Source organism: Lates calcarifer, linkage group LG8 (assembly GCF_001640805.2).
Source record: "Lates calcarifer isolate ASB-BC8 linkage group LG8, TLL_Latcal_v3, whole genome shotgun sequence".
Classification (NCBI taxonomy): domain Eukaryota; kingdom Metazoa; phylum Chordata; class Actinopteri; family Centropomidae; genus Lates; species Lates calcarifer.
Window position 1 is genome coordinate 9419157 of NC_066840.1, and position 24997 is coordinate 9444153.

General features: G+C 39.5%; 4 protein-coding genes across 7 annotated transcripts; 2 read left to right on the forward strand and 2 right to left on the reverse strand.

The window, feature by feature from the left end:
* Positions 1-243: 243 nt before the first annotated feature.
* gdf9 (growth differentiation factor 9) lies at positions 244-3811 on the reverse strand. Its single transcript, XM_018675733.2, has 2 exons — positions 3266-3811; positions 244-2010 (listed from the first exon to the last, which is right to left on the reverse strand). Exons 1-2 carry the CDS (start codon positions 3639-3641, stop codon positions 1079-1081), a joined length of 1308 nt encoding a protein of 435 aa, XP_018531249.1. The 5' UTR covers positions 3642-3811; the 3' UTR covers positions 244-1078.
* Positions 3812-4847: 1036 nt separating this feature from the next.
* LOC108882936 (uncharacterized) lies at positions 4848-7783 on the forward strand. The gene is made up of 2 exons (XM_018675735.2): positions 4848-5112; positions 6158-7783. Exons 1-2 carry the CDS (start codon positions 5043-5045, stop codon positions 6796-6798), a joined length of 711 nt encoding a protein of 236 aa, XP_018531251.1. The 5' UTR covers positions 4848-5042; the 3' UTR covers positions 6799-7783.
* Positions 7784-7895: 112 nt separating this feature from the next.
* On the forward strand, positions 7896-24475 carry LOC108882932 (septin-8-A). 4 transcript variants are annotated; one of them, XM_018675727.2, is made up of 11 exons: positions 7896-7983; positions 8158-8315; positions 17577-17691; positions 17761-17956; positions 18512-18698; positions 18787-18948; positions 19627-19723; positions 19946-20114; positions 20812-20944; positions 21060-21250; positions 23763-24475. In XM_018675727.2, exons 2-11 carry the CDS (start codon positions 8193-8195, stop codon positions 23815-23817), a joined length of 1428 nt encoding a protein of 475 aa, XP_018531243.1. In that variant the 5' UTR covers positions 7896-7983; positions 8158-8192; the 3' UTR covers positions 23818-24475. The 4 variants fall into 4 exon arrangements, with proteins under 4 accessions (XP_018531243.1, XP_018531244.1, XP_018531245.1 ...); XM_018675728.2 differs by lacking the exon at positions 23763-24475 and adding an exon at positions 22832-23381; XM_018675729.2 differs by lacking the exons at positions 7896-7983; positions 8158-8315 and adding an exon at positions 15445-15690.
* sowahab (sosondowah ankyrin repeat domain family member Ab) lies at positions 12207-14215 on the reverse strand. The gene has a single exon (XM_018675732.2). It carries the CDS (start codon positions 14022-14024, stop codon positions 12603-12605), a length of 1422 nt encoding a protein of 473 aa, XP_018531248.1. The 5' UTR covers positions 14025-14215; the 3' UTR covers positions 12207-12602.
* Positions 24476-24997: the final 522 nt, after the last annotated feature.

A 24997-nucleotide genomic window follows, 5' to 3' on the forward strand; every position in this document is an offset into this window, starting at 1 on the left:
TACGTCTTGGACTACTGCAAGTGTCAGAGAACTCTTTAACCGCTCTCTCCTCTAATGGGTTTCTCACATTATTGAAAGAGGAGTGTGTGTGTTGCCTAATGTGTGTTTTATGAGGCCATGTGCACTCAGCACTCACAGGACAGATAAAATACTTGACTGCAAGAATCAAAATCTTTCTCTTGTTTCTTTACTGCACATTTTCCCTGTGTTGTATGAGCATTTCAGCCAAAGACAAAGACAACATTTATGCCTGCTATTTTTTATTTTCCATCTTTTCAGAGAATACGCCGACATATTTTCATTGTTTTGAATATTCCTAAGCTGAGCACAGACACACAGTGAATTCATTCAATTTGCATAAATAGACATGACATGCATTTAGTCACACTCAACCAGTACAAAGTCAGAAGTATGCAGTCAGTTCACATGTATGCAGTCACTCAGTGACCAGAAGTAATAAATACACACTGAAACCTTGACAACTTTCATTCTGGACATTATGAAGACAGGTGCTGTTAACACAGCTGTCTGTAATCTCCAGGAATAAAACGATATGTAAAAGGTTTGATAAGGGTTTGTGACTGCTTTTTTCATCTTTCATCTCTCCACAACAGGGCTACTTAAAACTTGGCAAATGTGTTAAATTAAAGAATAACGACAGACCACCCACCCAAAATAAGTTAACAAAAAAAATAACTTAAAAAAATCATACATCAGACATTTTCTTCCTCAAGTGTGTCACACTCAATACCACATCGCAAACAGGAAGTTGAACAATAGGATGCACTTGCACCCTCTTTTGTCACGCCTTAACAAAAACGAAATAAATGTCACGTTTCCACATTTTTCATTAGGATAAAATACTTTTTGTTTAAGTAAACACACCTGTTCCAGATCATGCACAACGATTTTATAAATTCATGAAATCACTGAGCCTGGTCAGAATATCTGATACTTGGATAATGAGGAGACACTCAGAGGTTGAGTCCACCTGTGTTGACTGTTGAGGGGCTTTGAGGTGATGTTCTGTTCAGCCTGTAAAAGAGGGAAAAAACACAGACATATGTTGGTGGCTTGCTTAGCGACATGTGCACCTGGTGGCAACCATGTCCTCAAACTCTTTGTAGACATAGGATCCGTCCTCTTCAAAGATCATGACGCTCAGGGGGCTGTAGTGGGAGGGGATACACGAGGGCCTGGGCACAGAGGAGTCAAGCTTCTCATAGATGATGTTTTGCACCATGGTGTGGACAGGTGAACCGTAGATAAAACCCATGGTCCTCGGGCAGATGCCTCTGCAGTATCTGGGGTTGTACTTTGGAGGAAAAACAATCCAGTGATCCAGTTTGAGCTGGCTGAATCGCACCCTAAAATCATACAAGGCACAGTCACTTGTCGGGAATTCAGAGCTTGGGAGAAGCTCAGGCAGGTGGATATCCAGGCTTTTATCACCTCGTTTGCTCTTTGGAGATTCCCTCTTCCATCTCCTCTTGTGCCTGAACCTCTGTTCTGGTTTGAGCACCATCTGCTTGTGAAATGTGTTTGCTGCAGTGCTTGGCCTCTCATCTGGTTTGGCATTGACCAGTAACCTCTGGTGGGCGATTTTGCTGGTGTCATTGAGATAAAGAAGCAGAGGAGGGGGCCTCAGGATGAACTCCAGCAGGCCTTTACGCCCATCACCCCTGGTTCTTTGTTCCTCTGGGCAGCTGACGTTAATGAGCAAGTTTATATTCTTCTTCTGAAAATTTAAGAGAGGCCGGACAAACGAGGTGACATCAACTTCAACCCAGCTCTTCCTGCTCCTCCCCTCAGCGTGGGCTGTTAAGTTCACAGCGTGGTAGATTACAGGACACAGCTGACACTGGTCTGTCTGCTCCTGCTCCTTGATAGTCAGGTAGCACACAGGTCCTGCACGTCTGTGATCAAAACTGTACAGCAGAGCCGACTGTAGAAGCTGTTCTTTTCTTCTTACTTGATCAAGACTGTAGGAAAGATCCTGCATAAAACTTTCTGAAGGAGAATATGAGAAAACATAAGGGGGAGTGTCACCATTGTACAGAATCAGAATCAGACTTTATTGCCAACTAAGTCTGCACATACAAGGAATTTGTCTTGGTATATATATATATATATATATATGTTAAAAACAGTGATAGAGAGATTTTAAAAAGTAGAAGTAAGAGTAAAGAGTAAAGAGCAAATTCTACTATATTTGCAAGGACAGCATGACAGACTTAGAAAAGAAGAGTCACACTAAGAGTCACATTATATTTTGTTTAAAAATAAATAATGTGAAAACTTGTTTGAAAAAGACTAATGAAAGATCATGTTGTTGTTGTTGAGTAATGATTTAACCAAGACACACATTTTCTCATTTTTGGAATATTATCTCCAATTTCCATAAAACACAGTGTATCACGGTCACAGCACAAAACATGTTTTGACCACATGACTGAAAATGTTCTTCTCTTAATCCCAGTTTTAATGTTTTTTTCTGGGATTGTGCAACATTTAGTCTTATCTGTTAAAAGCCCTTAAAGACAAGCAGCTTTTTGTTTGAGGGCTATAATATCCTGCACGTCACAAAATGGACTAATGACAATGATTTAAAAAAAAACAACAACAACAACAAACTACTGTATCCACTACTTCTGTAATTCAAATAGCAAGCTCCACATTGTAGCTTCATTATACACCCAAAGCACAACCAGAAGTCCTATGCTTTGCTCCATGTTTTACTGCAAGTGAGTCAAATTTGTGGAAATTTGACTACACATAACTTTAACTATATAAGCACAATATAAAGTGAAAATAATTAAGGTCTTTTAACCAGATTTTGACTCAGGACCTCTTTTCAAATCAGAACCATAATGGTGAACTAGTAATGCAGGACCATTCTTGGTTGATGTGCTCTTAAACTGTGCTGTTTCCCTAAGAATCATGCAATGAATTATTGAATTATATCACCACATCCATGAGATGTAGAGTGAATGTGGGGCTTTTGAGGTCCCTTTCAAGTCTGGGGCCCCCCAGAGCATCCAGCCTTGTCCCACTACAGCTGTGAGAAAATGTCTCTTTAACCAAGTTACTCACTCTGTAACTTTATGTGGTGCCATAAAAAAAACAGGCCCAAACATTGGAGTTGTATTTTGGGTTTGTCATTCTATGGTATATTTCTATTTTAATGATTAGTCATCAAGCCCCAGCACTGTCATTGTTCTGTGCATTAACTGTCAGCCGAGCTGTTATGGTTTCACTTACTCACCTTTATTCCTTTGTGCAAGACATTCGTCCTGCGGCTTGATCAGTCGGACTGTGTTGTAGATTTTATTCCCGTCCAAACTCCTCTGCACTCTGGAGGACTTTTTGTAAACCTCGGTCAGATATTTCATGTACTTATGCTCGGGTTTCATCTTTCTCTTCGGGCCTGGGTTCCACCTCGGCCCTCCGTGCTCTGTCAGGGCTTTGAGCAGCGGGGAGAAGATGCTGCCGTACGGATAAGTGAAGTCGCCCAGGTTATGCAGCTCATTGGAGGCAGCCAGAGAGGATCTAACCAGCGGGCAGCTGTAGGTGACCAGCAGCAGTATGGCGACAGTGCGAAAATAACGAAGGGCAGCTGACATCAGCATTGGTTTTTCCATTTTATAAACAACGAAACCAGTCAAAACTTAAAGAGACTCTCCACTGAGAGCTCGAGGTCAACAAGACCAAGCACGTGCCGCCGCTGATCAACACGCGCAGGTGTTGGCAATCAACTCCGTCACTCATATTACTTTTTCAGGTAAGGACTTGTTCAGTTTCAGTCATGAAAGACCGCAATAGATAGTTTTATGCATGCTAACTGAATAAAAATGCTGCGCCACAATATCCACCACTCTCATCAGACAGTGGCCTATTAAACTCAAAATATTAAAATAGATTCCCAGCTGTGTTCGCAAGAACAGTCTATGTGAAATGCACAGAGTGAAATTAAAGCTCAAATTAAACAAAAAAGTGAAGTGAAATACAGCATATTTTATCCTCCTTTTCACATCATTGATTCATATGAGTTTCAAAAATAAGGGCCCTCAGGGTGACACATTGCGCTTTTATTTTGAAGACAAGTCAAACTTCCGGCACAGGTGGGAATATCTCACTTTAATTTTGTATTTTACTTCAGGTGGCCAACTGTATTTTACAAAAAGATATCCACCACTTTGTATGGGGACTTTTACAGAGCTCCTCTGGACTATTGTACACTATAAAAACACAACACACATGAGGAAAAAAACACACATGAAGAAGCAGGTGCGTGTGCACCAAACTGAATCACAACAAAACACTGGAAATGCTCTCAAATGTGTCTACAGTGCCCATGCTGTGTGTGTGTGTTTACTAGTATGGATGATATATTAGGTGCTCATCTCGACATGTACACAAAAACTGGACAACTGACATAATCTGCTGGTCTGTTTAAACTCTCCTTCAACCTTCTCTCTAATTTGGCTTCAATTTCAAACCCACATTTGTTGTTCAGCATAAGTTTTGCTGAAACAAGTTATATAAAGTTTACAATGTAAGTAATGTCCCAGGAAAATTAGGGAAAAAAGGCGGTTTGCACTTTGCTAATTAAGAACATTATTATGATTGATTCAAACTCGCAAACAAATGGCTGAAAATAATTTAAAAAATCCCACAAACATAAAAGAAATAAAAGAAAATTAAAAAATTACATTACAAATGACATTAAAGATTTATATAAAAAAAAATACAGATATAATACATAATGTCTGTCTGTGTCTTGCTCACGCACACACGCGCGTGCGTCACCAACAGAAGCGTAATAGTGACCTCACCGAGGGTATATAAGGACAACACACTAATTGGAATATCCCCTTTGCACCTAAACTTATCTCGAGTTGACCTGTTGCAAATCAAAGCTGTGAAAAGCGAACTATTGGAGAATTTCATTGCTGGAGAGAAACCACTGGAGACCGGATCCTGCTGAAACAAGAAAGCTACTGGACAACCTAACTGCCGTGGAAAACTTGGATATCTTTGTCATGGCCTTGAGAAGATCTGAGGGATACCTGCGGTGGAGAGACCCCCTCGAGTGGGACGGCGACGAGGCAGGTAAGACCACTTTACATTTATTCTATATCATTAGGCTACAATTGATTGATTCGTAAGTCTTCAAATCCTTCAAAGATTTATCAATACATAAAGTGTAAATTTTTGAATTTGAAAGTGCACAGTTCACATCAGGTCATTAGGCCTGTTTGGAAAAATCCAGATTTGGTGAAAACAGACACTTATTCGATGATTTCTCCGTGTGAAATGATTACTTGATGGCCTGAACTTCTCAAACATCCCGGGAACTGTGTAGAATTCATTAACGATTAGTATAGTGATTTGAAAACATTGTTATTTTGGTTTGAGGCAATCAAACTGTCCAAATGTTGCATCGACATTTTTGGAAAAAGAAATTTGAAAAAAAAAAAAAAAAAAAAAACAAGTTTCATATGATGCCAAAAATGTATTTTTCTGGTGCTCCATGGAGACGATGGAGCGTTTAGCTGCGCACGTCACGACGTCAGGACGCACAGGTGTAAACACACCAGGGCCTGTTGTTCTGTGTGAGTGGGAGCCTGAGCTTGTTATGATTCTTAAATCTTATTATATCCGGAGCTCATACCGAATTATCTCCTACTTTCATGTTCAAAGTTTATCACATTAAATGAACTTATTCCCAGTTTTTCTTCTGAATGTTACCAAAATATCAGTGTTTTTACAAAATGGGATAAAATGGAAAATTTTGAATCTTCTTCAGGCTGAGCTGTTGTGTTCAGTCACAGAGTTTGTAGCTGACATGTTGGTACTTTGATAACACTGGAATGCTGTAATGGTCGTTTATATTTCATTATTTTTGGAGGAGAAGAAAGTGATTTGTTGTCATTACAGTGCTCTGTTCTAAAAGAAATGTCTTTACCCAGTGCTTGTACACAGCAGCAAGTGGGCTTTGTCACATATGTAGAGCAGTCAAAGTTAGGTTGTATTTAAGCTTTAAACATTTTTTTCTAACTTGAGCTTTGCTTATTTAGTCCTAAATATTTAATGACATGAGAAATACATCAATTTGAAATCAGGTTTTTCAGGTGCATTAACCTTTTCCTTTAAGGTGACATGGACTACATCATCGAACGTCCTGCGATGGATGGCCTCCCTGAAGTTATCAGGATTCTGGACGACGAAGATGTCAACCACCCAGACTACATGTCATCTGAGGACGAGGAGTTTGGCAGTGACGAGGAGGTTGAAGAGGAATGGTCTGATGAGAGCCTTGACTCAGGATACAGTACCATGACTGATGATGAGGACGACCCTGAGGACTGTGAGGACGACCAGGACAGACCTCGCTCGCCTCTCCCGCTCCCACCACCAAACTTTTGGCAGGAGTGGCGAAGACAGTGCCATCCATTTCCAGCTGCCACTCCTCACGCTGCTACCGCCGGTCCCACTCGCGTTCCGGACGCTGCTCCCTCAACCTCAGGCCTCGGCACCTCCACGAAGCGGAGCAGGGAAGACAGTGACGCACAGGAGGTAAGTATGAAGAGACCGAGGAGGGATGACGAGGACAGCCCTGAAGACTCAGCTCCTTCGACATCAGGCCTCGGCGTCTCTACACACAGGAACAGAGAGGAGGACTACAGGGACTCGGCTCCTTCGACTTCAGGACGCTGTCGCTTCACTCCTTCGGGATTCCCAGGAATCCAGCTTCTTTATTTGCCAAGACGGGATGATGACAGCGACTCAGATTAACCTGTGAGGACTTTACCTTCGGTGGAGCTGGTGATACCCCAAGTAGTCTTTGCATCTGGCGAGGCTGTCAAAGCCCTCGGTAGTGTCTTGCACCAGGGCCTGTGTGTACATATCTGGTAGCCAGATTGTCCCTCTGTAATCTGAAGGGCTGGGAAAGCTACATCAGCCTTCCTATGAATCTGGCTTTGTATATAGTTTTTTATTCTTAGCAAGAATTCCCTTTAATAGTAATGGATAAGGTACTTAAATGCATTTTTTGACCAATTTCAGCCATTCACACACACACCAACAGCAGCAAGTTGCCATGTGAGACACAGACCTAAACATTGGGAGCAATTTTGGGTTCAGTGTCTTGCCCAGGCACACTTCAACATGTGGACAGGAGGAGCAAACAAATCCACCCTGTTCCCATCAGTCGATCTAACCTGCGAGTCTCTGAACACCTCTGGACTCAGAACCTGCAACAACAACAACAACAAAAAAAAAAAAAATCCACACAGGCTCAAGGAGAAAATGCAAGAGCAGAGCCTGCTAAGCAATGCTACATGAAATACTTCAACTGTATTAGTGTGATTGTTGTGGAGAAGAACCAAGGATCAAACAAAAACAAAAAGAAACAAACAAACAAAAACCACTGCAGGTAAAGTATGAAATGCTCATGACATGATGTGTGAGAAAAGGTAAGTATGAATGTCTGAGCTGCAAAGAAAATGTCACCATTTAGTTAATATTTTAACAACTATTTCATCATGTTTACTCTGTTGTTATTTAACTCTAGCATACAGAGGTAAGTGAACAGTAATTATCAACATCATTAACAAAAGTGTCCTGTAAATTTTAATTTCACTTATTTAACACCTCTGAGATTATTTACTCACTCACTCTGTTATACTTTGTTTTGTTTTTTTTGGTGTAGATGCTTTACCAGACAAAGGTAAGTCAGTGCTTATTGGCAACAATAACAAATACCTCATCAGTGTTACCACTGTTTCTTCATATTCTATCATTGGATTGAACCTCTGACTGAGCAAAGCTGTTGTATTAACGAGTCAACCGGCATTTTTTTTCTTCGTTGTGCCAAGATTTTCTTGATGGGAGAGAAGATGTGTTTGCTCCAGACCAGATGAGAAGGATGGACCACAGGACAGGCTGGAGAGTGGTGCTGCCTGATTTTCACTCAGCGAAGTGAGTAATCCCCTGACTAAGACTAACGTTGACATTATGTTCTATATGTGGATTATTTATTATGGGAACCTTCTTGAATATTATTCTGTTTAAAATGACACAGTTAGAGGCCACGTTCACCTAAACAGTGACCAACAGTGCAAAGATAGAATTGTATCTGTATCTGTTTGACAGGACAGGACTCCTGTACTGAAGACTCAGTGAGTACCATGATGACGTCCCCACCGCTCCGCTCCAGCACCACCCTCTTCAGTTTCCAACCAAGACGACGAGGATCATCCCGACTCGACCTGAACAGAGGAGGTTTTTCACTATGTGCTTCTTCTGTACTGGTGAGTTTGGGAAACTCCTCACACACACACACACACACACACACACACACACACACACACACACACACACACAGGAAACTTTCACCACCTCTTTGCTCAGGAATCAAGACAGTCAAGAAAGAGAAAAAAAAAAAAAAAACAGTTCAGACCGAATGAGAAAAAACATTAATTTGTATTATATATATAAGACAAAGTATTCTAATGTTTCTGAATATTTTAACTATATAATCTTTAATGTATAATTCAGAAATCTTATAACTGAATACAGTTAGTGAGATTATTAATGTGTTTGTTTGTATTTTAATTTACCTTGATAATGAATTCAATAAAATATAGTCACATCGGAAATGATAGTGTTTTCTGTGAGATCATGTATTCTCAGTGATGTTGGATAAAGCATCTTAAATACAGAAAAGGGTATACTCAGACATGTTGTGTTGAGTATAGTAACAGTATTCTTTTTTTGCCGGATAATTGCAGATCAAGTCAAAGAAGCTAATGATCTGCTGTTTACAGGATGATGTGTAACTTATGTACAGAACACTAGATAGATGATGTGAAGTGTTGCTGTTATGTTGTTTTTGAGAGCACAAGTTGCACCTTTAATATAACATTTAAGTTTTAAAATGACTATATATTCACATATTTGATTTTGGTCAGTTTTTAAAAAATTTTTGAGAAATAGGTGATATCAGCACATGCAGACATTTTTTTTATTGAGCCTCAAAGACCCACAACCACAGATTTCACTTACTTTAATTACCTACCTCATTCAAAATGTATTAAGTTGTGGCCTTTACACTTTGGATAAAAGTTTGCCCAATGTATTTGTTTTTTATTTTCAGTATTTTTGATGTATGTTGTATGTTTTCTTTTTTATATCTTTTTGTTATATTTTTGTTTACAACACCACCAGTCTCCACCAAATGTACAACATTAGTTCATTTAAAACAGGCAGGAAATGTCTCAGTATTAATAAGGAATACTGTAAAGTATGTCATGTTCACTCTGGGAAAACTGATACAATAAAGTGTAACTTTTGTAAAGCTAATGGCCACTAAAGGACAGAAAGTACACACACAGTAACAAACATTATGTACAGAACAGTATTATATCATGTTTTTGTGTCTAACATATCCAGCAGAGGTGAAGCAGCATGGACCAGTTTTCATTCATGTCTGATCACTGTTTTTTCTGCCAACTCCTTTGACCTGCAGTGATGTGCTCTTTTCACCAGTCATTCTTTACTAATGGTTTATGATGTTCCTGCTTTGAAGCACAGACTCACTGGAACCTTATGAGGTGGAAGCGGTTGCCCTTAGTTTTACATGAAGAAAATGTGGTACACTTTATATATGGATTATGTAAAATGAACTATTTCTGAGCCCTGTCTCAGACAAGTGCAGGGGCGATTTGTTGGATTTTTGACAGATGATTAAGTTTTCATGTGTGAAGCAGTGATATAATTTAGCTCCCTTCCTTACTAATAGCCATATCTATCAAAGTGTCTGGCAATTGTTAGTATGCAAATTATGCCTATGTCACTTAACATTATGGTTTTATGATTACTTGAAGTGGTGACTTGTGATTTTTACCTCTGGACTTGCTACATATTGCCAGGTAGTGCTTTGTAGAACTATTTGTAGAGCTAAATGTGCTGAACTACTACTGAGGTGTTTGGCAGCACACACTGTTACAGTTTTCTATTTGGCTGTTTGGTGGGGCAAATAAAAATTCAGTACTAATGTTGATCACATATGATAACACTGTGTTGAAATTTTACACAGTTGTCGTAATAAATCATTTCGAGGAAATCATACTTTAAAAACTAACAATGTTATTTAGGTTTTATTCTACACATGTGAAGAGGATTTGTCTGATGTGATGCATTGATTGACACTGCATTGAATCCACTTGTCTTATGTACATTTCCCATAGTGTGATATCTAATATCCTTATTAATATCAATTTGGGCTGTTTCACCCAGCTGTAGTTGGTAGTTATTTGTTTTGCAAGTTCATCTCGTATCAAACTAATCTATTATTAGAGATCATGTTACACATTGTGCTTCTTAAACTCTATTAACAAATTCTATTAACAAGTATTAACATGGACTGGTTTAATGTTATCATCATACTTCCTCTCACTGAATGAAGAAGTGTCAATAAACTGGTAAAACATCTTTGTATGAAGTAAACGTTTTAAACTGTGATGGGACTGTTAGTATGTCTTGCCCTCTACTGGCCTAAGTGTAAACTGCAACTAAAAGGATATAACTGACATGTCCATCAGTTAGCTTTATGTAAAATCAACTCAAACTGAAATGATTTATTTAGAAGTACTGTCCCATGATGAATAAATAGCCTAATAGAGCTGCCTTCCTCAGCTCCATCTATCCTGTAAAAATAAGAAAACAAATTCACCATCATGGAACAATTTCATTTTGTCAGCAGAAACCTTGCTTGTGTGGCGAAGTCTTCACTGTGTGTGGAAATACAGCCGTGTCCCTACAGAGAAAGAGTAAGAGTATTATTTCTGTTTATTGTAAAAGCTTCTTGTCTTACTGTACTATCAACACTGCACCATTAAAGTTCAGAGTGCCTCCATTATCATACCATTAGTACACAGCTTTTTTATGCAGTGGTTGTACATCAAAATTATGTTGTAGGTGCCAGTCAGCACTTTCATATTGGGCAGTGTAATTGTAACCTCTGGGGACCCAGTTCCACACCATATATAATAACAAAAAAATGTACTATTCTGTTTTACTGCAACTGTTATTAGACCAGAAATCGATGCATGTTGGCATTTTGTTCCAACAGGAAATGATACAAGACCTGGACCACATCACACTATTGTTTGAGAGACTTTGATGTTTGGAAATTTTGTCTGGACCATTAAAGATGACACATAGGAAGCCTCTCTGTGGTAGATTTCCTTTTGTAATCATTAAGTTCTCTCGCAGTATTAAAGAAAAGTTTTGTGGTGGGATAAAAACATAGTGCAGTCTACTCTACTGAATGGCTGCTGTCAGTACAGCTGTCCTTTGTTGAGATCATTATGCAAGCAGCTTCTTTTCTAGATAACGAGACAAAGGACATTGTTCTGCCACTGTTTTGCTTATGGCTTCATTGTCTGAGCTCCAACTCTTTTCATGTCATCAGGGATTGTTTTTCTCTGGGTCAGATGAGGATAAAGACTGTGTTTCTGTTCTACTTCATTCTGTCATTCATTTATGACAGCATGGACATTAAAATGTTTTTGTATAAGCTATTAGCTTAAGTTTAGTTCTTTACCATTTTGAATAAGTGTTAGGAAAGCACAGTGTTATTAAGTGTTAATGTCACAGAATACTCGCTGATTGCTATGTTGAATTCAACAAAATGTTACTAGTGTGACTGTAACCACTTTTGTTTTCACCTCAGTAACTTTCTCAAGTGATCTGAAGAGACACAGTCCTACAGTCTACGCTTAAGTTTTAGATCAGGTCATTCGTGTTGAACTTGTATTTGGCAAAGCTTCTCTCTAAAAATGATCACTATGTGGTTTTGGGACAGTGACTGATAATGTCAAATACTTGTGTTGCTTCTTTTTTTTAACCACAGGAGTCCAGAGATGGGGCCCACCTTATCCCACAAAAGGGGGCTCATCCATTACAACCTCAAACTGATAAAGGAGACATTCCAGCAGCCTGACCAGTTGCCTGCTTTGCATAACTGGCCTCACACTGGTCCCCCTTTTGCTTTTACTGGAGCAGAGAGGTTTCTCTTTGAAAATGTTCAGTTTTCTTTAAAGGACTTTTACTGATATATATTGATAGTGATGTGTTGATAGCAACTGTTTCCCAGGTGTGGTCTGCTCTCATATTTCCTCATACTCTGAAGTCATGAATCAAGAATTTGAAAAGATTTATTACACATTAGGTAATGAAAACATACACAGATCATAGATTGTTTGTGTTCTTATTTAAATAAGTTACATGGGTGCAAAATAACATTCATCGTTAATACATGGAATTAAACTAAAGAGAAAAAAGATTATTAGATTATAAATACCATTCATAAATAGCAGATCCAGCAGTGATACACTGTACAGGACAGCTACAATTTACAACAAACACTGAGACACTGCACATTTGTAATTCAGTTATAGACTTGAAGTTATCTAAAGCACACTTAACAATGGTTTAAGTTGTTTTGTATCAACATAATATACAAATCAAGACAGTATTATCTCTTACAATTTAGATATTTTTCAGCTCACAGCCTCATGTGGTCCATGTCACCCTCACCAGTCATGAGCATACTTAGTTGTTGTCTTTTGTTTCTTCCCTATGTGAGGCTGGAACAGTTTACTGATGGTGTTAAAGCCTCTCGGGTGCTCTCTGTACTCTTGTTCCTCTGCCTTCTCCCTGTACTTGCTCTGCTGCAGTCCCCCCAGAAGTGCTCTGATCTCAGCTGACACACCTTCACTCAGGTAGTGTAAGGCCTTCTTGCCAGCATTATCTCTTTCGCTGACACTGGCTCCGTATTCTTGCACGAGCAAAACCATCACCTCTGTGTGTCCGTGTATGGCTGCGATGTGTAAAGGTGTGTATCCTCCATGCGCTCTGCTGTTGATGTTGATATAAGTGCCTCTTTCCTTGGAGATATCCATGAGTTTATGGATCATTTTGCTGTTGCCGTCCTTGGCGGCCCAGTGCAGCGCAGTGAACCCTGACATGAAGTCTTTCCTATGTGCTAACCTTGTGTCCTGCAGCAGCAAAGCGTAGACTTGTCCCCACAGCCCAGCAGCACACTTCACCAGCCACTCATGAGCTAATGCCTCCAAAGGCACAGACTCGGGGAACTTGGCATCATCTGCTGGTCTTGTGGTCTTGTTTTGGGGCCTCACCTGGGGGAAACCTGGGGGTTGCATGTTCTCTGTCTGCCTGGTTTTCCTGCTTTGGTGTTGACTTAATGCATCCTTCTTACAAGCTGCAAAGTTCAGAGTTTGCACTGTTGGTGTAGAAACTTTAGTTCCCAACGTGACTGAGGTTTTACGTTGATGCACTTGGGAATGTGATCCATCCTGTGTTGCTGGTGCAGAATCTCTCGGTGGGGATTTTACTGCTATGACAGCGAACACAGCTCCAGATTTGCCCGCTCTGCTCGCATGATCCCCGGAGATATTCAGGACTTTGACAGTGGTTGTGTCCGCACTACTAAGGTTTCTGGATACTTGTCTTCTTCTCTGCATGCTCCCCTCACTCTCATGTTTGGCATCACCATGATAATTGCCGTTAATGTTCGGTGGATATCCCGTGTTATTGTTTTCAATGTCTGCATAAATCATCCTGGCTGCCTCGGCTCGCTGAGGAGATGTGTACGAAAAGCTCGTGTTTTGGCTCGAGAAACTCTCATCCATCTGCGCTTTCTGCGGGGCATCGTGCGTCCCCTCTTTAACGAAGTCCTGGTACCTTTTCTTCACGACCACAAACTTCACCTCGTCGATCTGTTTGACCACGGCGACGCTGTTCACCAACTTCTTGAAAAGGTCCCTATTGTGCAGCTTTTCCGCGGGATCGCTGCAGTTGATCTGACTCCTGAAGTTGTTCAGCAGCTCCGAGTTCTTCACTTTACCTCCGTGTTCCAGTAAAAAAGACAATATGGATTCTTGGGTCAAAGCCATATTTTTTCCCCTCCTTTTGTTCTGGGCAAAAATATGCATAAAGAAAGCCGAGGGATAATCCCCTGGCTCTCCGTGCTCCCCTCTCTGCTGTCCTCCACCAACCTGCTGCTTCCGGCGCCTCTCCAAATAAATTCATCCGTTTTTCATTATGGCACTCCCCGTTAGAAGGCAGAGTGGGGGCAGTGCAGAGCTATTTAGCTATTTAAAGCTATTTAAACAGGTTTAAGACCAATTGTATTATTTTTACATTTACATGTAAAAATGTATTTTACATGTCATTGCTTATATTTTGAGTTTACTTAAATACAACTTGAGTTTAGTTTAATACGACTGTTTTTAAAATAAGAAATCCAACAACACCGATTCAATATATTTCATTATGATGTTAAATTAATGTTTTGACTGCTGGGTTTGTAGGCCCTATCCCATCTAATTATTGTAGTGTCACTGTAGTGTATTTTTATCCAATGTACACACATGTCCAATGCCCAAGGTGATGTCTCCAGATGTCTTGTTGTGTCAGATCAAAAATGTAAAGCTGCAATATATTTATTTTACTCAAATGTAAGAGAAGGAAAAGCAACACATTCTCCTATTTGAGCAGTTTTGGCATATTTGTTTGATACATTTAGACACATTTTGATCAACTAATCGATTCATTGACCAATTGTTTCATGTTATGAGTAGCATATCTGCTTTTGTAGCCTGTCCATGCTGCTATGGTGAAGCAGCAAAACTTCACTGTTACAATACTCCACTTATTCCTGCATTCATAATCTTACACAAGTGGGAGTGGGAGTATTTGCAGCAAAATATATTTGAATATCAAAAGTAAAATTACTCCATGCAGCAGTATGGCCCTTGTCAATGGGTTGTGCTATATCATTATATATTAAAAAAGCATTAGGCCAATGGTATGTTGTAGCTGGTCGAGTGTTGGGTAGTTTATCTTTTGTAGCTGGGTATTTATCTTGTTATTTTCTTAAGTTATCAGTGTACTTTTTTAATATAAAACAGTGATTTTCAAAGTAATTAATAACTACACTATAAAAAATACAATACTTCCCTCTGTGATGTAGTGGAGCAGAAGTATAAAATATTCAACAGAGAAACAGTCAGTTACTGTGGACTTCCTTTGTCATCAGAATTGCGTTGCTAGGAGACAGCTGGTGTCCAAGTTTTTAAGTGTTGAGTGAACTTGAACCCTCTTGACACGTGAAATGATTTTTTTTTTAAATGCTGTGGTTGTCAGAATCCAGACGTGTTAACGCCCTGAGACACGGACAGTGATTCTTAATACAACGCCAAGGTTGTAAGAATGAGAAAAAAAAAAGTGACCTGAACACGACTTGAAACTGTTGCAAAGAATCACAGTTGGTCATTACACTTGTGACAGCAAGTTCAGTTTCCCATGGCAACCGCTGCAGACCTGCGCACGTCTGTCGAAGCAGTTATCTGAATAATTCCCGAGTTAATAAAAGCTCAACTCCCTCAGAGTGAGAATAAAGGCTGGAGCAGGATATGTGGAGCTGTTGTAATGTCGCCCTCCAGCACCGAGGGGGTGTTGCCTCCAAGTTGCCATATTGAGAGGAGTGAGTGTGAGTCTGTCCCTGTGTGATGTGGAGAGCAGGTCTGGCTTCAGACACATAATTCCTGCGCACAGCCACTTCTGACGATGGCGGCCACTGAGGTAGATGTTTTCGCAGTGAGTATGATGATGATTTACTGTCTGCGGCCCTGCAGTGACTCATGATCCGCTGTCACTGGGTTAGAAATAGGGATTAAAGCCGCTGCCTTATGGCGTTCAGGTGTATGTAAGTGCAAGGTGATGGTAATGAGATATGTGTCGAGAATGCAGCAGCGTCGCTGCGGTGATGAGGAGGATCGTTATGTTTAATGAATCGAGATGAAGGCGGATTTTCAGCTGTGTGTGTATGTGTGTGTGGTTGATTCAGTAGAAACGATGCGTCGTCGCCCCATTTTAATGAACATTATGGAGACGTGCCGTAAAGAGCGCACTTCAGCATCAGATCACGCTGTTCAGCATGAAGCAGCACAAAGCCTGAGCACCAACTCTGTGCTGTTTACCGTGTCAGCGCCTCTGACAGGTGTGTGCCCCGGTGCTGAATGGACAGCACGGAACGGGCCCGTGCGTTTGTATGACAGGCTGGACAGCAGGCAGTTAAGAGGATAAACATAAGTAGTGGTCTCTTCAAGTGGTAGCCGCCAGCTTCTCAAGATTCAGCAAGTATGCACCGGCCAAACGTGTAATTCACGGCAGTGAGTTAATAAACAAGGTCGTCGTATTGTACGTGTGTGGCATTTAGTCTGCTGTTTACAGGTTGCATTGCAAAGGATGGGAGACTTTGTTAAGTTGAGGTGGTGTGCGTGTTTGTCTAACTGTGAAGGAGGGGGTTATGGGTACCAGGGCAGCCAGCAGCTTGGATATCTTCCCACCCTGTGAAATAACATCTAGATAAAGAGCTCTTTGTGTGTGTGTGTGTGTGTGTGTGTGTGTGTGTGTGTGTGTGTGTGTGTGTGTGTGAAGAGGGAAGGACAAAAACGGATGATTGTTGTATTGAACGCATCCTGGTCCTCATGTTGAGCCTTTTGCAAGATGCCAGTATCCCCGGGTGTATTTGGTGTAGGAACCAGCCCCCAGCTTGTACCACCAGGGCATAGTAAGAATTATATACAGATTTAGAAAAGCTTAAAAACTAGTCTCAGTGTTATATTAAAGATCCTCTCCACATCTATCACATCTATTCCTTCCCCCTCTTTGGAAAATTTTAAATCTAAGAAAGTACTAAGATTTTTCATTTAACTTTAACTGCTAGACACAAGATGTGTCTGCACTGGAAGTTTCAAGTTTTCACATCACACTTGTTTAAGTTGCAGATTGGACCATGAACAGCTTCAAAACTAATAGTGAGTCACAAAATCATTCCATAAATGCACATCTCAAACTCAGATTTAAGGTGAACACAGAGAAACTAAGGAAAACACAGAATCCACAACTACTTTAATCTCCAATTAACTGTTCAAAATATGTATCAAGCAAAAAGGTCGATTAGATGTGGCACTAGCTCCTCAGATTTGATGTTCTTTCCCGTTTTAATCATTGTAAGAACACAATTATCACCACAAACCATTAATGTCTGCAGTGTTAAAGTTACTAATGCATTATATTTAGGTTAAGCCCTTATACTGAGGCTCCATAATATAGTCTCTCTATGCATGTATTGTATGACATCAGTGACGCACAACTCAAATGATTCTCTAAGCTTTTTTTTATTCCTTGCCAGATTCAAGTGTCTTTACTTGACAAGTTTGGTTGGTAATATTCAGACAGATCCTTTTTATAGGTCGGACTATTCAGTGTGTTAAGTAGAGGAGAGACATGACCTCATTTGCAAAGAATGCTTTTTAGCTTGAAAGCAGAATGTGGGGATGAGATGTGACAGTTAAGACTTTTTTTAACCGCATAAATTTATTGATTTCTCCAGGTATTTATGGGGTAAGGTGAAAATAATGAAATGTTACTGGATACCTTTACTGTAATGTATTTTTGCCTGTTTCCAAATACCTCAGAATGAAGAGAAGCGAAACCTGGAGCTCGGAGGCCATGTGGGGTTTGACAGTCTTCCAGATCAGCTGGTCAGCAAATCAGTTGCTCAGGGATTCTGCTTCAACATCCTCTGTGTGGGTACGTCTAAACCCAAGAGAAGTTCATAATTATACGTCAGTGTATATATTTATTTATTTATTTTCTTAGGCGAGACAGGGATTGGTAAGTCAACGCTGATGAACACTCTTTTCAACACAACGTTTGAAAATGAGGAAGGCAGCCACTATGAGAGCGAGGTACATCTACGCCCCCAAACCTATGATCTGCAGGAGAGCAATGTCAACCTCAAGCTGACCATCGTGCACACTGTAGGGTTTGGAGACCAGATCAACAAAGAAGAAAGGTACCAATTCTTGTGGATGTCTGTTTATCTTTTAGTAAGGCTAAAGTTCTGTCTGCTGAAAATAAAAAGAGTTTGGATCCCAAATGAAAGAAAAATATAGAATGTTATTAAGCTGTTAAAATTTTCACTACTGTTTTGATACTGATCTTTAAAGATTCACAGAGCTTGCTGTAGAAAATTCATTTTCCTCTCAGCACCAGCTATTAATCATTTCTCCCTCTTGCTCTGGTGCTTCAGCCAACACACTTATGCAATATGGAATTGAGAAAGAGATCTGTCCTGCTGTTGGCATGTGAATTGGGAGGGAAGAAAGGGAATAAGGGAATGACTGGTAGAGCGAATGCAATCTCAATAGACATTTGAGTGCTCCAGCAGCAGGGAGTATAAAAGGCTGGGATTCTTGGCTGCAAGACTGTAGTCACAGTTTGTAACCAGGATACTAACATGCCTTTCAAACAGCAAGAAAATGTATGGGAAGTTTAATGTTTGTACATGTAAGGATAAAATAATGATGCTTATTTTTTAATGTGTATATTTATTTTCTTATCTGTGCAGCTATAAACCCATTCTTGAGTATATTGATGCTCAGTTTGAGAAGTTCCTTGAGGAAGAGCTGAAAATAAAACGTTCCTTGTATAACTACCATGACACAAGAATCCACATCTGCCTGTATTTCATCGCTCCCACCGGACACTCCCTGAAGTCCCTGGATCTCGTCACGATGAAGAAACTGGACAGCAAGGTGACCACAGAGACCGGCACCTTGTATTTCAAGAGTTAACATCGACTAGCTCTTCAGTCTGTCTCTCGTATCGTGTTTTCCCTCGCAGGTCAACATCATCCCCGTCATTGCGAAGGCAGACACAGTATCCAAGAGCGAGCTGGACAAATTAAAGATCAAGATCATGAGTGAGCTGGTCAGCAACGGAGTGCAGATCTATCAGTTCCCCACTGAGGACGAGGCTGTCGCAGAGATCAACTCCTCCATGAATGTATGTCCTAGAAACAAACACATACACAACACATGTACACTATGTGTTATCCTCCTGATTGTTGTAATAATATGTAAAAATACTGTTTATGGCAGTCTCAGATCACAGGTCAACATGCATCCTCACTTTCTTCATCACAGTACTCCAACTAAGCCTCCTCCCTGTCTCTTTGTATTGAAATACTTATTTTATAGGATTGGGCCTTTTTATTAGCTTTTGAATCACTACCCACATGTCTTGATTTTTTTTCAACAATTCACATCGAATAATATGATAATAGTAATACAGTTTTCAGATTATCATGCCATGATTGCTCTTATGAAAAAGGTAAGAGACTTAGAAGACAGTCCTGAAGTAGCACTACATGAGCCACCATTTGAATCCATAGTTGACATATACACTGATCTGCAGAGTCCATCTATCTATCTATCTATCTATCTATCTATCTATCTATCTATCTATCTATCTATCTATCTATCTATCTATCTATCTACACTGCATATATATAAAATTCAGCCACAACACTAAAGCCAGTAACTGGTGTTAATGTTGTAGGTGATCAATGTACATTTAGCATTTAGCATGTAATATCAAAATGTCTCCAGATGTCAACAGTAGAATTCTTTTAACCATATTTTATAACCATATTGTAATAACGTCCGAATACATGTGTTCCAGACACATCTCCCCTTTGCTGTGGTGGGAAGCGTAGAAGACGTTAAAGTAGGAAATAAGATGGTGAAAGCAAGACTGTACCCCTGGGGATCAGTACAGGGTGAGTCCACTGAATCGATTTGACAAGCATCATAAAAATCTCTCAGACAGTAGAGCTGATTAGTCAGATGCCTGCTGCTGAACTATTATTAGTTTTTCAGTTGAGATCTAAACATAATGTCATGATTCTCTGTTTTTATGGGCACAGTCAGCTCAGAGTTGTCATTTAAGATTTTCAGTAAATGCTAAAGGTTAAATGACTAAGTGCCTCTCCTTTTTCCAGTGGAGAATGAAAACCACTGTGATTTTGTGAAGCTGAGGGAGATGCTGTTGCGTGTGAACATGGAGGATCTCCGGGAGCAAACACACGCTCGTCACTATGAACTCTACCGTCGCTGCAAGCTGGAAGAGATGGGCTTCAAGGACACAGACCCGGACAGCCAGTCGTTCAGGTGAAATTAGGGACAGCGGTGTTGTAATGCATCTGGGCAATTTATTTCAGTGAAAATGCCGAGGTCCCTGCTGTGTTATGACATTAAAACTGTGCTGATAAATGACTTTATTGATAAGCAGCACATTAAAATCCATGTTAATATAATTTGGTGAGATGTAAATTAATTAATTCAGATTAAATTAATTCCTCCAGGGTAAGTGACGTGACTACAGTATGTGTATATTACAGACATATTCAGTGATGCTAATCTCATTCAGATTGACCATGTCTTTGGTCTGTGTCCCAAAAAATGGACCTTTATCTTATTTACTTTACTGCATAAATGCAGAAATAATTCATTTATGCAGTAGTTTTACATTTAACACTGTTCATGTAATTAAGAGTGAATGAGAATATTAATTATGCAGCCTAATGACCTTATTTGGTCATTTAGTCTATGATTTGAGGTATATTTTTGTGATACTTAATCATTATTAATCACTTGGGATCAAGTATCAGGTCAGATGTTGACCATATTCCTTTTGCTCTTTGATCTAAAATGATCATATGTTTGTGATGCATTAATCGCCACCTTGTAAACATTTAAATTACATAGAAGTTTGGACTTACAAACAGCTGAAGCAGCTTCTGGATATTAATCCTGTCCATACAGGGCTATAGACTGAACTTAACGTTGCTTTTGTCCTGATCTTCAGCCTCCAGGAGACATATGAAGCCAAGAGGAAAGAGTTCCTTGTGGAGCTGCAGCGCAAAGAGGAAGAAATGAGGCAGATGTTTGTCAACAAAGTGAAGGAGACAGAGGCAGAGCTCAAAGAAAAGGAAAAAGAGGTGAGGAGTGACATCATTCTAAAATAAGTACTCACTGAAAATATACCATGTTTGGTTTTTCTCACATTGTGCCCTGTCCCATCATCATCATCATCATCCTCATCATCATCTCTAGCTTCATGAGAGGTTTGAGCAGCTCAAGAGGATGCACCAGGATGAAAAGAAGAATCTGGAGGAGAAAAGACGAGAGCTGGAGGAGGAGATGAACGCTTTCAACAGAAGAAAGGTTGCAGCTGAGACATTGATGGGACAGGCACTCCAAGGCTGCTCACAACAGCCGTTCAAGAAGGACAAGGACAAGAAGAAGTAAGTCTGCTTTTCTGTATGCGTTTGATGTGTGTTAATGCCGATAAAAAGTGAAAACACGACGATCTCTCAAGCTGATCGAGAATAACTGGTGAAATGTGACACATAAATAATATTCAGAAGACATGTATTCTCTAAGAAAGCCTATGCAGAGTTGATTGGACAGAGGGGGGAGGTGCACAGTGTGATTAATGAGATAGTGCTATCTTCCCAGAAGCTATGTTGGCTCAGAAACTGATACAGGGACAGATTCAGACTGACACTGTGTGCCCAGACACAGTAGGAAGGGTCACAGCTTGCATGACACAGCCTGATGCTTATGTCTCTGCAGGCTGACCTGCCAGACTGTATCTCAGGCAGGGGCACTTCTGTTTACATTCGACTGGTCTCACCGATGCTCACGCCATGTGCAACACAGATGATACTCAGGCATCCCAGGTAGAATCAGAATCATTTCTGCAGGTGGAGATGTTATATGTCAGGATCGATTATATATGCTTAGAACTTCCATATGTAGTTTGAAGCTCAAGATAAGACTCGAGATTAAAATGTAACAAAATGTGAAGAAATGACAGCCTGGCTGTTTCGAAACTTTCCACCTTTAATGGGAGCCTTTACAATGAAAGTGAAAATATTAGGGGTACTAAAGGCATTATGTCAGCGTAATGGCACACTGAGTCTAAGGTATTTTGCTTCTCAAATTCTGCAGCCAGTGATGCTTTTGGCTACAATGTGTAACCTAGTTTTATTCCTATCAGTTAAGGAATTATTGCACTAAACTGAATATATGCAAGAGATTTGATGTATAGGATAATGCATTTCCACAAAATGTAGCCAATAAACACCATAGAGATTTAGACCTTTTAATCTGGAACTTGGCTCATATTACAGGCATTCATGATTTGTCTTTCAAATGCTCATATCTTTTAGGACTGACTGTCCATACTCTATGTTGCAAGTGATAGGCTGAATTTGTTTATCTGGTTTTATCTGACAAAGTAGTGGTGCCTTTTCCAGCATATGACTTAAACAGGAAGCTAGTCTGCATGAGTGTAGAAGTAGCCTCTCACTCTGAATACAATAGAGATATCTAGTTGCAGAGCAGGACTTCTCTATCTCTCCAGATGGCATCAGTGAGAGTATAAGTAAATATTGTACGCAACCATTTTTGGCAGTACAGTCATGGCTGGTTAGCCTTGCTCGTGTGTCTTGTTGGATATGACCTTAAAGAGTAAACTCTATGTGATCAGACTGAGAAACATCTCCATATATTCAGTTTTAATCGGATGTCAGGCCACCTATGAATGTGACCTAAAGCTGATTTGGAGAAATTTGGAGAAGCTGGTTCCCATGAGGTTTTTAAATAAATATTTAAATATTAATTGTTTTAATGTATTTAAATATTTAAATGTCAAAACCAGACTGAACATAGCCTGAAATGTATGGGAAGTGGATGCCTAAAGAGAAGTAACAACCCAAACACTGTTGCATTCCTATTTCATTCATTTACTTCATTTACTTTGATTTCTACATTTATTTTTCTTTTGTCCATATTTTGTCTTATTTCTTTTCCCCTTTCAGTTGATTTATGGATCAGACATCCAGGGAAACCAGGAATGTGTCTACCATCAGCATGGGAAAAAGAGACTGTCATATCTGACATAACTTACTGACACTGTATGTGTGGACTCACTGACACAGTGACTATGCACGTATGTGAGCCTGAATAATGGGATGGCTATAAGCCACTGTGTACTTATGGATCAAAAAGGTAGCTTTGCTCAGTGTGTTTAATTTGTTCCTAATGCTGACTCTGCTAGACACATAATAACAAATCCGTGGACTGTTTTCATAAGATGTAGCTTGTGTTTTTTCATGTTCTTTCCATGAATGTGTGTTCATCTCCTTTTGTAAATTGAAGTCTCTGATACTGACAGGACTTACTAGAAACAGGAGGCTATTGTTTTTTTTAATTGTTGGTAGCTTTAGGGAAAATAATTTAATTGTTTAATCCACATTCTATGCAAAGTTATAAAGAAAATCATTGAATTGATTTACAGTGAAACTGGAAATTAGCAAATATTTTTGCCCTCATTTAAAATGAAATAAAGAATGACGATGAAAAACCAAATAGAGCATCAGTTCATCTGTTGGTTAGCTGAACCCATACCACTTAAATTTTCTCAGTTCTCTGGGACCTCTCATCACATCAGTCATTTTTATGATTCAAAGCATTTCATATTCACTTCATATTGCACCTGTTGTCGTCATTACATACCCAGACATGGTTTTCTGGTGTTTCTGTATAAGAGATTTCCATTCAAGTTTCAGTTTTTCTTTTGCCTTCAATCAGTGGCAACAAACAGGACAAATGACAAAATGCTTATTAAAGTTATCATTTGTACTAAATTTTACTCATTTATATCTTGTTTAGGCTTGTCTCGTGACATTAATGATCATATAGATTTGCTTGTTCAGATAAATGACATGGTTTTTCTTTCCTTTTCAATAGCTTCTTTAGTCTTCCATCTGCGTGCTCCTTAACCTCAGGAAGGAATTTGAATTAGAAGACTTTCTACCACGTCAAAAGATCACAGACTAACAATCGAGTGTATTATTTTTACAATGTGAAATAACAGTTTTATAGAAATGCACTTAACATCCCTGGAAATGAGTCAGTCTGCAGTCTTCCATGTCTACTAAACTCTCCCTCAAGCTTTTAAGCAGTGCTCTGTAGCATGGTCTCTGCATGGATCTTAACCTTCATTCCTTCAAATATTAAAAAGCCTTCATTGCCAAAATTTAAGTTTTTGTACTAAATGTGCTAAATTCTGTCATCTGCCATGTTATGCTTGTAGTTTTTGACTGATGACAATTTACACTGTGAAATATATATTATAGTGACATGATATTGCTGTTAGAGGTTTTATGGATTGAACATATTATGATTTATAAGCACTTTAAATCAATCATAGTATATCTTTAATCATTATAAAGGTGCCCTGTCATGCTTACATGTCAGCCCCTATGTTGTGTCTAAAAAATCTAGATGTAAGTATTTCCTAGTTTTAAATTTTAAAACATATATACTGCTGTTACATGAAAAAAACCTGGATGTATATAAATTCCGGATTAAATCTCTTAATGTCAGTAGATCTGTATAGTGGGTCTGCCCGCCTGCAGATTTGTATATCCTTGTGTAATAAAGAGTTACTTTATTGAAAACGAGTCTTGTTCTTTCCATAAATGCACTTACAGACAGAGACGTCCAAAGAGGTCGACAGAAAGCAGGCTGTGGTGAGCTGTGGTCTCAGCAGGTTCAGGTTTCTTCCAGACTGTTCCAGAAACCCGCCAGTAGGCGCCCATTTAAAAAGAAGAGACAGCATAATCTGACAATGCTGGAAAACAATGGGTATATATCATAATATGTCAGAAATCCTGCTCAGTTATATTGAAAAATTCAACAGTTTTGCAGAGAACAGAGAAAACTGTTATTCCCTCTTCTTCTGTAATGGTAGATCTTTTTATGACCTCTAGAATCATTTTAGAGCATAATAGTGTCCGTTGATAATGAACCTATTGCAACCTTTTCACCACTGAAAATAAAACTGATTTTGGTTTATACATAAAACTTAATTGTATTGCCAATATTATAAGAGAAATTTTCGGTCATGTCCCGCCTCCCCACCTCCGATTGGTCCTCCAGCCTGTAAAGGGCGGGAGTCAATCGTGAATATCTGGAAATTG

What these genes read in the sequence shown, in the direction of transcription:
- gdf9 (XM_018675733.2), bottom strand. Translation starts at nt 3,641, where the DNA reads ATGGAAAAACCAATGCTGATGTCAGCTGCCCTTCGTTATTTTCGCACT. An exon ending in TCTTGCACAAAGGAATAAAG is followed by an intron (nt 2,011 to 3,265) that starts GTGAGTAAGTGA and finishes ATTCTCCTTCAG; the next exon opens with AAAGTTTTATGCAGGATCTT.
- LOC108882936 (XM_018675735.2), top strand. Translation starts at nt 5,043, where the DNA reads ATGGCCTTGAGAAGATCTGAGGGATACCTGCGGTGGAGAGACCCCCTC. An exon ending in GTGGGACGGCGACGAGGCAG is followed by an intron (nt 5,113 to 6,157) that starts GTAAGACCACTT and finishes TTTTCCTTTAAG; the next exon opens with GTGACATGGACTACATCATC.
- LOC108882932 (XM_018675727.2), top strand. Translation starts at nt 8,193, where the DNA reads ATGATGACGTCCCCACCGCTCCGCTCCAGCACCACCCTCTTCAGTTTC. An exon ending in TATGTGCTTCTTCTGTACTG is followed by an intron (nt 8,316 to 17,576) that starts GTGAGTTTGGGA and finishes CAAATACCTCAG; the next exon opens with AATGAAGAGAAGCGAAACCT. An exon ending in CCGGACAGCCAGTCGTTCAG is followed by an intron (nt 20,115 to 20,811) that starts GTGAAATTAGGG and finishes CCTGATCTTCAG; the next exon opens with CCTCCAGGAGACATATGAAG.
- sowahab (XM_018675732.2), bottom strand. Translation starts at nt 14,024, where the DNA reads ATGCATATTTTTGCCCAGAACAAAAGGAGGGGAAAAAATATGGCTTTG.